Consider the following 13,775-nt stretch of genomic DNA (forward strand, 5'->3'; position numbering starts at 1 on the left):
CTCAAGCTGTGCTGCACCCCTCCCCAGCTCCAGCAGCCTCTGCCCATGGCTGAGGAGCCAGGGCTGCTGGTGAGGTGCTGAGCACTGGCTCAGGACCTGTCAGTCACAGATGAGGTGAGGAGCACCTCCCTGTGGGACTTGGTGCAACAGAGCTCAGCAAACTCACTGGGCAGGTGAAGACAGCACCGAGCTTTGTTTTATTAAAGCTTTGTCTCACAGGTCACAGAAACCCCCAGAGAGGTCTGTGGGGATTTGGGTGGTGTTATCCCAACACACTGCTGAGCCATCTCAGAGCAGGAATTGTGATCCAGCTTCTGCCAGGACAAGCCCTGTGCAGGAATTAGCTTTTCCTCACTTCCAAATAATGTTGGATGTTGATCTCCCTTGTCGGTGGCTTCCATGGAGATGTTGCTGACTGCTGCTTAGGAAAGCGAGATGGATCAGGCCCGTTCTTCTGAATAAATATCAGATCTGATTCACCACTCAATTGCTTCTGTTTTACCTCTGTAGAACATCATTGATTATAGAAGGATTTGCAAGTATGAAACTAGAGTAATTCAGTGATTAATCCCAACCAAAGCCTTCTGTAAATAGAGAGCAATACTCTGGCACTACTCAGTATTAGATCCATCAGTGGAAGGCTCTGTGATATGGCTCAATGGCATTTAGAATTCCCTTCCTTTATTCAGGGCAGGGTTGGGATATGTTTATTTTAGCTGCCCCAAACTTTTCTCCTCTGTCTCTTCTCCCTGCAAAATGTCAGGTGCATTCTCAGTGAAACAAAGGCAAAACTCTTCCATCCTGTGACTGCCTTATTCAGCTCAGAAGCTGAACCCTGGGAAAGGCTGACAACCTGTTTCAAGATGCCCACAAGGCCAGAAGCTGTCACAGTGTGAAGGGAGAATGAAGAGGGACTCTCAGTCCCATCATAGAATCATAGAAGGAGGGGGTTGGTCTCTTCTCCCAGGCAACCAGAACAAGAGGACACAGTCTCAAGCTGCACCAGGGGAAGTTTAGGCTCGAGGTGAGGAGAAAGTTCTTCCCAGAGAGAGTTGTTAGTCATTGGAATGTGCTGCCCAGGGAGGTGGTGGAGTCACCATCCCTGGAGGTGTTCAAGAGGGGATTGGATGTGGCACTTGGTGCCATGGTTTAGTTGTCATGAGGTCTGTGGTGACAGGTTGGGCTTGATGATCTTTGAGTTCTCTTCCAGCCTTGGTCATTCTGTGTGTGTGTGTGTGTGTGTGTGTGTGTGTGTGTGTGTGTGTGTGTGTGTGTGACTGGAAGGCACCTCTGGAGATCATTGAGTCCAATCCCCCTGCTAAAGCAGGGTCACTGAAGGCAGACCCCATGGAACTTGTCTGGGCAGGTTTTGAAAGTCTCCAGAAAAGGAGAACCTACAACCTCTCTGGGCAGCCTGTTCCAGGGCTCTGTCATCCTCGAAGTAAAGAAGTTTTTCCTTATGTTGAGGTGGAGCCTCCTGTGTTCCAGTTTGTGTTCATTGCCCCTTGTCTTATTACCAGGCACCAGTGAAAAGAGCCTGGCCCCATCTTCCTGACACCCACCCTTCAGATATTTGTGAGCATTAATCAGATCCCCTCACAGTTTTCTGCTCTCCGGGCTAAACAGCTTCAGGCCCAACACTAGACCCAAAGATATCCGTTGCATCCCATGGGCTGGAGGCTCCTACAGCACCTTCCAGCAGTGGCTGAACCCAGAGAGAGTGAAAACTTGGTCTATAGCTGGCTGTCTGCAGACATCAAAACTCTCTGCTCAGGCTCAGTCTTGCTTATGTAAGGCAGTCCCACATAGTACACCCAGAAACAGTGGATGAGGAGAAGCAGCTGGAGCAAAGAAATGCCTTGATTTTAAGGGTTTCAAGCATTTCTACAGCTCCTTCTGGTCCCACTGATACTTGGATCCCACCAGAATACCTCAGAGCACTCTCTCAAATGCTCTATGATCTGTTTATAAATAAGAGCTCCAGGGGATGGAAATATTTGGGAGTTTCAGTGTTTGGTCTTGCTCCAAAGGAAACTGAAATAAACAGGGTGGGGAAATTTCCCACCAACAGCAACCTCTGGTGACCTAACTGCTCAGCTTCACTGAGTAGCTGCCAGGTGGTCTGTAGGGTTGTCAGGGCTCCCCAGTTCCCTCTGTAGGTTTTTTCCCCCCTAAGTTATGATACCTAAGGAGGCAGACCCCAGCCTTTCAGAATCCAGATCTTGTTGCTGTTTCCCACCATTTTTAGAGCAAAGAATCTGTACCTTTGCTCTCCCCTGGAGATCCCAGGGTCCACCCAAAGCAAGAAACCCTGAAGTTCCACTGGGTGAATGGCTCCAGGTCCCAAATTTTCAGAGGCAGGCAGATGTCAGTAAGAGCAGTCCATCTATTCAACAACACATCAGACTTGTGTGGACTGCTGGACCAGCTTTGGGTGATGGCTACATGCACTGAGCTCAGGTATGTGCAGCACTTCCAGCTGTTGTCACTCCTTAGCTTGCACTTCTCCTTGAGCAAGGGTGACCAGCAAGGCAGGTATCTTTGTAGTGCCTTCATCCACTTCCCCCAACTCCGAACAGCAACAGAGGGACCAGCTTCTGAGTACCAGCCATCAACTGAGGCCAGGAAGTGAAACAGGATAGAAGTAATCTCTTTTTCTCTTCACATGAGCTTTACTTCCTCGTGGTTCCATCTTTTGCCTTTGAGCAGGACTCCTGTCAGCTGCCTCCAGAAGACGTGCTTGCTTATCTCCTTGTTTTTCCACTCCAGGTAGGTGTTCCTCCTCAGGTAGCGGGACAGCCCCAGCCTCTGCCTCACCAAGGCCTTATTCACTTCCTCCAGTACAATCATGATGATTCCAGCCTTTCCTTCAACAAGCTGCCAGGACTGGGCAATGTCAAACTCAAAGCTACACCACTTGCTTTCCAGAAAGTCTGTAGAGATGACTGCAATGACATTTCTGCTGCTCAGAAAGCCTTCTTGGATGATATTGGTGACAATGGGTACCCCTGGCAGGAAATCCCTGTAGTAAAGGCAAAGCTGGAAGGGAGGTGTTCCACCTTCCAAGGGTTCCACCAGCTCTTTCATCACCCATTCTTGGTCTTTGCTGGAGTGGATAATAAATGCATCATAGGTGTCACCCCTTTCTGCAGAGTGTTTGCATCCACTGAGCAGCACCAATGAGTAGTACAGCTGGAAATAGTACTTGTAAATCAGGATAAGAAACACCACTGCAGCAACCAACATGATGACTGAGGATGACACCATGCTGGGATTGATGTGGCAGGAGGAGAGATCAAAGCTCGACAGGCTGACGTTCTTCACGTACGCGGGCATGTGGCAGGTCATCAGCTCCTTGTTCTGCAGCAGCTGCTGCTTTTCCTTGACCCATTTCAGGAAGCTCAGGTGTGTGCAAGAGCAATCAAACAGGTTTTGAGAGATGTCTAACAGGACCAGGCTCTCAGGCAGGATTTCCAGGGCCAAGTCCAGCAGAACACTCAGCTGGTTGTTGCTGAAATCCAGGACTGTGAGGGCTTGGAGTGGCTTGTAGACTGCAGGATCAAAGGTCAGTAGCTTATTGTTGCTGATGTTCAGCTCTTTCAGTTCAGAGAGGGCATCAAACGTGCTTTGATCCACATGTACCAATTTGCAACTTGAAATATCCAGGGTGTGGAGGTGACTTAGGTTTTTGAAGCTGTTGTCCAGCCTATTGTTCTCAAAGGAGTTGCCTGCCATCTTGAGCACCCGCAAGGAGTTCAGGCCACAAAAGGCACACTGGGATTTAACATGAGTTTTGGTGTAGGAAATGTCAAGGTAAATGAGTTTCTGAAGGGACAGGAAGACAGGGTAGGTGCCAGGACCTAATAACTTTGTGTGCTGGAAGTCCAAATACAGCAAATTCTTCACGTTGTGGAAATCTCCGCTCACGCTGATGTCAGAATTGAAGCTTAGGTTCAGATGCTGCAAATTTGGGCAGCCAGGAAACTGAGGGGAACAGCAGCTAGTGAAGGAGAGACGATTCTCACTCAGGTCCATGACCTCCAGGTGCTTTAGACTCTCAAAATTCTGCTGGAAGCTATTGAGGTATTTGCTCTGGATAATACGAAGCACTCTCAGCTCCTTGAAAAGAGACAGCTTCACAGCTGGCACTTCCTTAAACTTGCATTTCTTGCATTCCAGCTGCTTCACTTGAGAGAGCACAGGAACCTCTGACACCTCTTCAATTCCAGTGTCCACCAGGCGAATGCTGGAGACGTTGCCTATGCAGTCAAAAAGAGTGTCTGTGTCATAGTCGAAGCTCCTGAAGCAGATTAAGACAAACTCCTGCATTTGTACCTGACACAGTCCACTCAAGAGTCCCCTCTGAAAGTCTCTCAGTCTCTGACTGTCACTGAATTCTCCAACTATTAATCTCTTGACCTGTAAACCAGTCAGGCCTTGAAGAGAGGTGTGCATCACACTGAAGTTCTCAAAAGAGGACCTTAGAACCAGCTCACCAAGGTGGATCCTTGCAAAGGAGCCTGGCTCTATGTGTGTTATATTATTCAAGGAAAGCACCAGTGTGAGGTTGACTCTGTTCACTTTCCCCAGGGCATCAAGGTCTCCTTTGGAGATATATGAGATCCTGTTGGAGGAAAAGCTCAAGTACCTGAGTGAGGTCAGGTTGGTGAAATATGTGGGAAGCTTCAACGAAGCAATGCTGTTGTGGCCCAAATTCAGCTCCTGCAGGGTATGCAAATGTCCAATGGGCAGGTCAGTCAGAGAGGTTATGTTGGTTTCCACCAGCACTAGTTTCTTCAGAAACACTAAGCCATAGAAGGCTCCTCTCCCCAGGTACTGGAGGGAATTGGCAGTTAAAATTAAGGTGGAAAGCTTCTGAAGACCCACAAAGGAGTTGTCTTCTATTGTATGCAGGTGGCACCTGTTGGGCAGAAAAAGAGAATAAATGTCCATGAAACACTGTTCCTTTCATGTGCACTAATGCCACAGCACCAGGGGCTACTGCAACATTCTCAGGTTAAACCTCATGCTGAGGGCTGGTTTAGATTTACTGTGCTGGGCAGAGCCAGCACTCCTGAATGTGCCAAGGCAACCCTTCCACAGCAGCAGACCTCTCATCTTCTCCTCTCTCCCAAAATTTCATGTTCAATTGCACAGCAAGAGACCTTGAAGATCAAAATTCCAGGCAGAAAGGGACCTGGGGGTACTGCTTGATAGTAGGCTGAACATGAACCAGCAGTGTGCCCGGGGGACCAAGAAGGCCACTGGCATCCTGGCCTGTATCAGGAACAGAGTGGCCAGCAGGAGCAGGGAAGTCATTCTGCCCCTGTACTCAGCACTGGTTAAGCCACACCTTGAGTCCTGTGTCCAGTTCTGGGCCCCTCAGTTTAGGAAAGATGTTGAGATGCTGGAACATGTCCACAGAAGGGCAACAAAGCTGGGGAGGGGTTTGGAGCACAGCCCTGTGAGGAGAGGCTGAGGGAGCTGGGGTTGCTTAGCCTGCAGAAGAGGAGGCTCAGGGGAGACCTTAAAGGTCTCTTCCAACCTGGTTAATTCTATTCTATTCTATTCTATTCTATTCTATTCTATTCTATTCTATTCTATCCTATCCTATCCTATCCTATCCTATCCTATCCTATCCTATCCTATCCTATCCTATTCTAGTCTATTCTATTCTATTCTATTCTATTCTATTCTAATCCATGCAGGCAGCAGGAAAGAATAATTCTAGCTTTGTGTTTAGGCCAAAGCAACATCATAATGACCATCATTGGTGGGAGAGACAACCAGATACAGCACTCCCTTGCACCCTCAGAGCCTTGAGACTGCTTCCTCAGCCACATCTGGGCTGTCCCAGTGACACCAGCATGATGCAGCAGTGGCAAACCTCACAATTCTGTCAGAGTGGGAGTAGATTCCCAGACCATGTTGGAGCTAAAGGAGAAAAGAAAGAGCAGGAAAACAAAAGAGATCTTCACTTAAAGGTAGTTTCTTGTGGGAAGATGGAGAATTTGAGACCCAAATCAATTCCACAGTGAATTCAAGCAAAATTGATTTTATAATCTAGCTGGTTGGTGATTTGCAACAAACCACTCAGCCACTGTGGAGCTGGAACTGTGATGGGGCTGAGTGACATTTTTCAGTGAAACAATTTACACAGAGAAACTGTTGTCTCAGGTCTCTGGCAATTATACAGCAATTCATATTTGCTAATAACCCTCCCTCATCTCCTCCCCCAGATATGTGAGAAGGGAAGAGAGAATCTGTTGATATCTTAAAACAGCCTTTTAGAAAGTGACTGTACCTTCCCTTTATGTTTTTTAAACTGTGGTTATTAAAAGAGCTCCCCCAAGATATTCTTCCTTGGAGTTTTTTGTAACAGTGGAAAGTCTGACTTTTTTCTTGTTCAGTGGGAAGTGAGACCTATTCCACCTCACCTCCCAGTGCTGCCAGATCAGACTGACAGACCCAGGCCTGCAGTCAATAATTCCACTTGACCACAGGGATGTGTAGAGAAGCAGACCCAGGGATAAAATCAAAGTCAAAAGCAAACAACAAGCAACCAACCAACCAACCAACCAACAAACAAGAATAGCCAAGACCAACAGACCACAAAATAAGCAACCACAGCAGCCAAGCTGGTGAAGCAAGATTAACCAACATCCCCATAAAAGAGCTCATTACCTTGAAAGATCCAGAAGCTGCAGTTCAGGGACTGATGAAAAATAATTGGACCCCAGTGATTTCAGATTGCTGAAACTGAGATCCAAGTTCTGGGTGGTATTTGGGACTTGAGCAGGAACTCCAGAGATGTTCAGCCCTGTGCATCTGAAAGTTTTATTAGGGATGACCTGTAACAGTGGCAGAACCAATCATGGTCAACATCTGCTCTTCATGAGGTGCCAGAAAATTAGGCAGTCAGGAAAGCAGGAGCAGAAGGACCCACTGGATTTATAACTAAGCTGCCTTGGGTTTTAAGAAATACATTGATATATCCTGAAGCTTCTTTCCCACCACTAACAGAACCAGTCCTACTCCCCACCAAGAGCCACACTTCTTGTTTGAAGTAGATGAAAACTACAGGACAGTGTTCCTGGAGGCTATGGATGAACCAGTGGCAACCTTTGAGGCAGCCAGGAAAATAAACACACAAGGATGCATTGCACATCCAGGATCAGCTCTCAGCTTTGCTCCTAGCCCAAGATATTCTGTTGTTAGCAATGGTCATTAGAAGTCTGCAAAAGGCAGTTGGGTAGTTGGGGTGCTGATGAAATCACCAGCACAGTTCAGGAGAAAATAATGTTGCTGAAAGCATAGACAGGGCTTGAATCTCTTCCAAGGGAAACATAATCTATTAGATTAACTGTACTGCAGTAACCCCAGAGGTACAGAAGGCCAGCATGAAGAAGCAGTTCCTGCCGCTGCTGGTTCTGCTTCTCAGATGTTTTTGAGACTGGCATTCACTTCAAATACTTCAATTACCTTGGTAACAGCCTTGGAAAAAAGATGGGCTTTCATAAGACAGCTAACACACAACAGACTTAATGCACAAATCTCCCAAGCAGAAGGAAAAGTTGCACCAGAGAAACAGAAGGATTTTGTGCTCATTTAGAGATCACGTACCTCCAAACAGGGATTGAGGAGGCAGCCTGCCAGCTGTGATGGGATGAGAACCAGCTGCAGCAGCACCAGGAGTGTCCAGAGGGGAAGAGCTCCTCTCCTGGGCATCTTCAGGAGGCCAGGCACGCAGCATGGGTGTCACTGGAGGACCCGAAGCCAGCAACCTCCTGCAATGCCAAGTGTTGTGTTTCACCTCTCTTACTTCTCGCTGCCTGTCACTGAGAGTTGCAGAAAACAAGGAGGGAAGTGAAACTGCTGCCTGGTTTGTGGACATCCTCTGAGTGAACAGCTCTGCTTGCAATTGGTTTGGTTTTGTTTTTGCTTTTTTAACACTACAATGAAAAAGGAGGTAATAGCTAGTTTGAATAGAAATTAAAGAGGAATATAGAATCATAGAATCAACAAGGGTGGAAAAGACCTCAAAGATCATCAGGTCCAACCTGTCACCCAAGACCTCATGACTACTAAACCATGGCACCAAGTGCCACATCCAATCCTCTCTTGAACACCTCCAAGGATGGTGACTCTGCCACCTCCCTGGGCAGCACATTCCAATGACGAATGACTCGCTCAGTGAAGAACTTTCTCCTCACCTTGAGCCTAAACCTCCCCTGGCACAGCTTGAGATTGTGTCCTCTTGTTCTGGTGCTGGTTGCCTGGGAGAAGAGACCAACGCCCTCTTGGCTTCAACCTCCCTTCAGGTAGCTGTAGAGAGCAATGAGGTCTCCCCTGAGCCTCCTCTTCTCCAGGCTAACCAACCCCAGCTCCCTCAGCCTCTCCTCGTAGGGCTGTGCTCGAGGCCTCTCCCCAGCCTTGCTGCCCTTCTCTGGACACGTTCAAGTGTCTCAGTGTGTCAGCTGACTCCATTGCCTCAGATTACCTCAGGTCAAATTGACAAAAAAAAAAAAAAAGGGGAAACTTCTGTGAAATTCTGAATCCAGTTTGTGCAAGGTCATGCCTCAGGTCCTTGCATTCAAACACCCTGGCTACAGAGGCTGACTCTCAGTCTTGGCGCTCCTGCCATGATCCCCTCTACACCACACTGCCAAGCAGTGAAGAGCTGAGCTCTGGCAGATGCTTTCCTGTGCCAGGTCACAACGGGTTTCTCTATGGCTGAGCTCTTTGCAGCCAGGCTTTATCCTGGGTTTTAATTTTTAAAAGGTTAAATCTTTATGCACCTAGGTTTTCTCCATCTGGTTTGAGCTCAGTATTGTAATTATGGCAGGAATGGGGTGCTCATGGCTTCCAGAAGGAGTAGAGGCTGAGGGAGCTGGGGTTGTCTAGCCTGCAGAAGAGGAGGCTCAGGGGAGACCTTATTGCTCTCTACAACTACCTGAAGAGAGATTGTAGCCAGGTGGGGGTTGGTCTCTTCTCCCAGGCAATCAGCACCAGAACAAGAGGACACAGTCTCAAACTGTGCCAGGGGAGGTTTAGGCTGGAGGTGAGGAGGAAGTTCTTCCTAGAGAGAGTTGTTAGCCATTGGAATGTGCTGCCCAGGGAGGTGGTGGAGTCCTCATCCCTGGAGGTGTTCAAGAGGGGATTGGATATGGCACTTGGTGCCATGGTTTAGTCATGGGGTCTGTGGTGACAGGTTGGACTTGATGATCTTTGAGGTCTCTTCCTACCTTGGTGATTCTGTGATTCTGTGATTCATAGGGCAGTCAGAGCCCAGGACCTCACACCCCCTCTCATCCTTTACTGGGGTGAGTGTGCTGCTGATGGCAGCAAGGAGGGAAAGGGACAAACATCCCAGCTAGGCTCAGAGCTGCTATCTGCCCTGGTCATGCCTGAATCCATATTTGATGCCTTGATACAGAAGTGAGTACATCACAATACTGTCCTTAATTTACAGTGCAGACACAGTAATTGTTTCTGGAAGAGGCTTTGTAAAACCTCACAGCTGGCAATATTAATTTAAATCAGCCATGAGCCTTCTAATAAAGCTCCCTGTCTTCATTTGCTCTGAGAAATGGTCATGTATTCATTTATCAAGTCCTGGCTTTCTGTAGATAACTAAGAATTGTTGCTGGGGATCCAGCCCTTGGGTTTCTGGTGCATTATTAGCAGCACACAGGCAGAGAAGTGGCAAAACTGTGAGGCGAGGCCAGGGTACCAGTCTGGAAGTAGATGGGATAGGGGATGGCTGGGAAAATGAACGTGAAATCTAGGATGCAATACCAGTCCAGTCAACAATCCACTTAGAAAGAAAAGTTTCAGCTGTGATGTGGGGAAGATTGGACTTCTTTGGTAAGGCTGCTGAGAGCTGGGGAAATCCTAAAATAATAGATGATCTCTGCGACGAAAAACACACGGCAGCGCAACGGGAGCTCAAAGTGACACCCTGATGTGCAGGCAGATAGTGGCCATTAAGCCAGCAGACAAAAAAAAAAAAAAAGAGAAAAAAAAGTTTGTTGAAATTGGGCAAGTTCTACAAAAATCCCTGCTCTGAAAAGCCTCTCCTGATTGCAGGTATTTCCTTTCACAGATGGAATCAAAAGTGAACGGAAACAATTGCTGGCTGCTTCTGTGCCAGGATTAAGGAAATTGGCAGAGCATCATGTGTCTGCAGAGAGGACAAATGAGTGCATCTTTAGTATTCAATATGCAGAATGAAGCAATCCACATTTAATTTTTATCTAAAGCTGAGATGAGCCTGAAGTACGCTCTAGAAATTACCATTTCAATGGAGGCTCACTGAAGATGCTGGAGAGGGTGGGAGCACCGCAGAATCCATCCAACAGCCACGCTCAGGGGTCAGGTGGGAAGTAGAGCTTGAAGGACATGCAAAGAATGTGCTGCTTCTATCACAGGGGACAGTTTCACAATGCACAGGGTAATTTGTTCAAGGACAAACCACAGAGAATTTGCAAGGGATGGGGCACAAGCAGCAAACATGCAAGCTAGCAAATCAAACCCAGCCACCAGTTCAGGAAGTCAATGTTGGTCAGCTTCATATTCCCCAGCTTGCATACAACAGTGTGCAAGGACTGCAGAAAGACCTAATGGTGAAGGAAAGGAAAGGAAAGGAAAGGAAAGGAAAGGAAAGGAAAGGAAAGGAAAGGAAAGGAAAGGAAAGGAAAGGAAAGGAAAGGAAAGGAAAGGAAAGGAAAGGAAAGGAAAGGAAAGGAAAGGAAAGGAAAGGAAAGGAAAGGAAAGGAAAGGAAAGGAAAGGAAAGGAAAGGAAAGGAAAGGAAAGGAAAGGAAAGGAAAGGAAAGGAATAGAATAGAATAGAATAGAATAGGATAGGATAGGATAGGATAGGATAGGACAGAATAGAATAGAATAGAATAGAATAGAATAGAATAGAATAGAATTAACCAGGTTGGAAGAGAACTTTAAGATCATTGAGTCCAACTTATCATCCAACACCATCTAATCAACTAAACCATGGTACCAAGCACCCCATTCAGTCTCTTCCTAAACACCACCAGTGATGGTGACTCCACCACCTCCCTGGGCAGCACATTCCAATGGCCAATCTCTCTCTCTATGAAGAACTTCTTCCTAACATCCAGCCTAAACCTCCCCTGGTGCAGCTTGAGACTGTGTCCTCTTGTTCTGGTGCTGGTTGCCTGGGAGAAGAGACCAACCCCCACCTGGATACAACCTCCCTTCAGGGAGTTGGAGAGAGCAATAAGGTCTCCCCTAAGCCTCCTCTTCTCCAGGTTAAGCAACTCCAGCTCTCTCACAGGGCCTGTGCTCCAAACCCCTCCCCTTTGCCCCTTTGGGTTCACAAGAAACAAAAGTATTATTTGGAATCCTTTCAAGTGACAAGAAGAACATCTCACATGAAACATGATTCACTGTGCTGGCAATGTGCTGGGGGGACCATCAAAGATCTCTTAGAAAGGAGGTGTGATGGGAAAAGCTGTGTTTCTAACAAACATGTGCCTGAGCAGCCTTTGTTCTCCTGCACATTGATGCCATGTAAGTAGCACAAGAGCAGACAGTGTCTACTCCAGTTCTGTGATCTCAAGCAAAGTGTCACAGAGCATAAGGTGGTCATGAAGGAGCTGGACAGGCAAAACATCTTCTACTTGCTGACATTAAAATAAATTCTTTGTGAACTCCAGCCAAAAAGAAATTAGCTAAACTCTGGTGCAAGACAAGTGGTGATAGCCATGAGAACAGTGAGGGTTTCAATACCTGAAGGGGACCTACAGGAAGGGAAGGGACTGTTTATGAGGGCTTGTGGTGGTAGGATGAAGGGTAATGGTTTGAAACTGGAGCAGGGTAGATTTAGGTTGGACATCAGGAGGAAGTTCTCCACAATGAGTGGTGAAATACTGGAACAGGTTGCCCAAGGATGGAGTTGAGGCTCCAGCCCTGAAGACATTCAAGATCAGACATGATGTGGTCCTGGGCATCCTGATCGAATTGGAGGTGTCCCTGCTCGCTGTTGGGGGGTTGAACAGGATAACTTTTGAGGGTCCCTTCCAACTCGATGAAGTCTGTGGATCTGTGAATCTGTCTATGGTGCTTTCAGGGTCAAGGCTAGGCCAGTGTCACATGCAGTTCAACAGCTGTTATCCAGAAGAGAGGATATGTTTGTCTCTGTAGTCATCACAAGCAGTTTCCCAAGTCTATCTGCAAATGGAACTTGAGGAACTATTTCAGGGTTTAACAAAGCAGCTCTTATTTTAAGTGAAAGAACCATCTGTAACAACTGAGTCATGGATCAGATGGGAGAGAGCATTCTTCAGATACTGGCACTTAACACAAGGCAGTATGTGAGGAGCTAGAGATGGGGAGCACCACATGAACTTCCAAAAGTACTTGATAATCATAGAATGGGTTGGGTTGGAAGGGACTTTTAAAGCTCATCTAGTCCACTCCTCTTGCAGTGAGCAAGGACATCTTCAACTAGAGCAGGCTGCTCAGAGCTCCAGCCAACCTGACCTGGAATGTTTCCAGGGATGGGGCATCTATGACCTCTTTGGGCAGCCTGGGCCAGGGCTTCATCACCCTTACAGAAGCTCAGGCATGGACCAGCTGACCCAGTGCTGCTCTCAGATGGTTTTGCAGCACTGATCATACACACCATCCTAACTAGCACAGTATCAGCTAATGCAGCCTGGCTTATCAGTCACCTATGGTGAATTAACCTCAAATCACATCAGGTCACAGCTGGGGTCTAGGCTCAGGGTGGGTAAACTGCTCCTGAGTCCTTGAGGTTCAGCTGACAGGTCACCAGACCTAATACTCAGCAAGTCAGTCAGCTGCCCAAGCCTGAAATGCTGTCAGAGTGGACAGAAAAGGCAAAAGGAGATGTCTCAAAAATCTAACAGCATGTTGGATTTCCCCAGCCCTTCTCCTGGGAAAAACAATGCATCTAAATCACAAGGATAAATGGTGGGGGAAAGGGGGAACCTGAAAATGGCTTTGAGATCCTTTTGCTGTGAATTCCACAAATCCTCTGCTTTCTGGAACTGGTGAGTCACCACCTGACACAGCAACCCCTGACTGACCTGGCAGACACTGGGTAGAGAGAGTGCTGAGCCGCACGCACCCTGCACAAAGGCTGGCGAAGGACCTGGGGCTGATGTCATCAGAAGAGACTCTTACTAGGGGGCTTTGATGCCTGTAACTATCCCTTGTGATGCTTCCCCATATGAAGTGGGTGTCATAATCTCACACTTGATGGGAGCTCAGCCTGGATGACCTGCTGCCTTTGCTTGTGGATCTTGTATCTTTGAAGAGCAGAACAACATTCAGACTGAGAAGGAAACGATGTTTAGTTTGGGGTGTTAGAGAGCTTCACTGCTGTCTGTCTGAGCAATGACTGACTCTAGTTACAGATCATTTCACTGCTAGTTTCAAAGCAAGGAGCATCAGTAATGCAGATTGCTTGTCATGCCTGAGACAGGTGAGGACACAGAGGTGGAATCACAGACAGTCTCTACATGCTATGAAGCACAGAACCCCAGCCTGCTGCAAACTGTGCCACCTAAACCAGACAGAAGCCGACTTAGCTGAGGGGTTTCCCATTGCAGAAAAGGACAGATAAGGGTTTGCACAGGAGGAAAGGGGAAAAAACCATCCCAAAGCTGGTGTTCAAGTTAGTTTGATGAAAAGCAGCCAAGCCTCCATTGAAGTAGGTAATGTGTGTCATCAGATGGGCTATTCCCCAAAGCCAGGGTCATGTGAATACCCC

General features: G+C 47.4%; 1 protein-coding gene across 1 annotated transcript; it reads right to left on the reverse strand.

Moving 5' to 3' along the window:
• Positions 1-2,661: 2,661 nt before the first annotated feature.
• On the reverse strand, positions 2,662-7,744 carry TLR4 (toll like receptor 4). Its single transcript, XM_009907081.2, has 3 exons — positions 7,624-7,744; positions 6,685-6,851; positions 2,662-4,921 (listed from the first exon to the last, which is right to left on the reverse strand). The coding sequence occupies exons 1-3, from the start codon at positions 7,726-7,728 to the stop codon at positions 2,662-2,664; spliced, it is 2,532 nt and encodes an 843-aa protein (XP_009905383.2). The 5' UTR covers positions 7,729-7,744.
• Positions 7,745-13,775: the final 6,031 nt, after the last annotated feature.

The sequence above is a fragment of the Dryobates pubescens genome, chromosome 29 (assembly GCF_014839835.1).
Source record: "Dryobates pubescens isolate bDryPub1 chromosome 29, bDryPub1.pri, whole genome shotgun sequence".
Lineage (NCBI taxonomy): Eukaryota > Metazoa > Chordata > Aves > Piciformes > Picidae > Dryobates > Dryobates pubescens.

What these genes read in the sequence shown, in the direction of transcription:
- TLR4 (XM_009907081.2), bottom strand. Translation starts at nt 7,728, where the DNA reads ATGCCCAGGAGAGGAGCTCTTCCCCTCTGGACACTCCTGGTGCTGCTG. An exon ending in TCCTCAATCCCTGTTTGGAG is followed by an intron (nt 6,852 to 7,623) that starts GTACGTGATCTC and finishes CCACTGTTACAG; the next exon opens with GTCATCCCTAATAAAACTTT. An exon ending in CAGCTTCTGGATCTTTCAAG is followed by an intron (nt 4,922 to 6,684) that starts GTAATGAGCTCT and finishes TCTGCCCAACAG; the next exon opens with GTGCCACCTGCATACAATAG.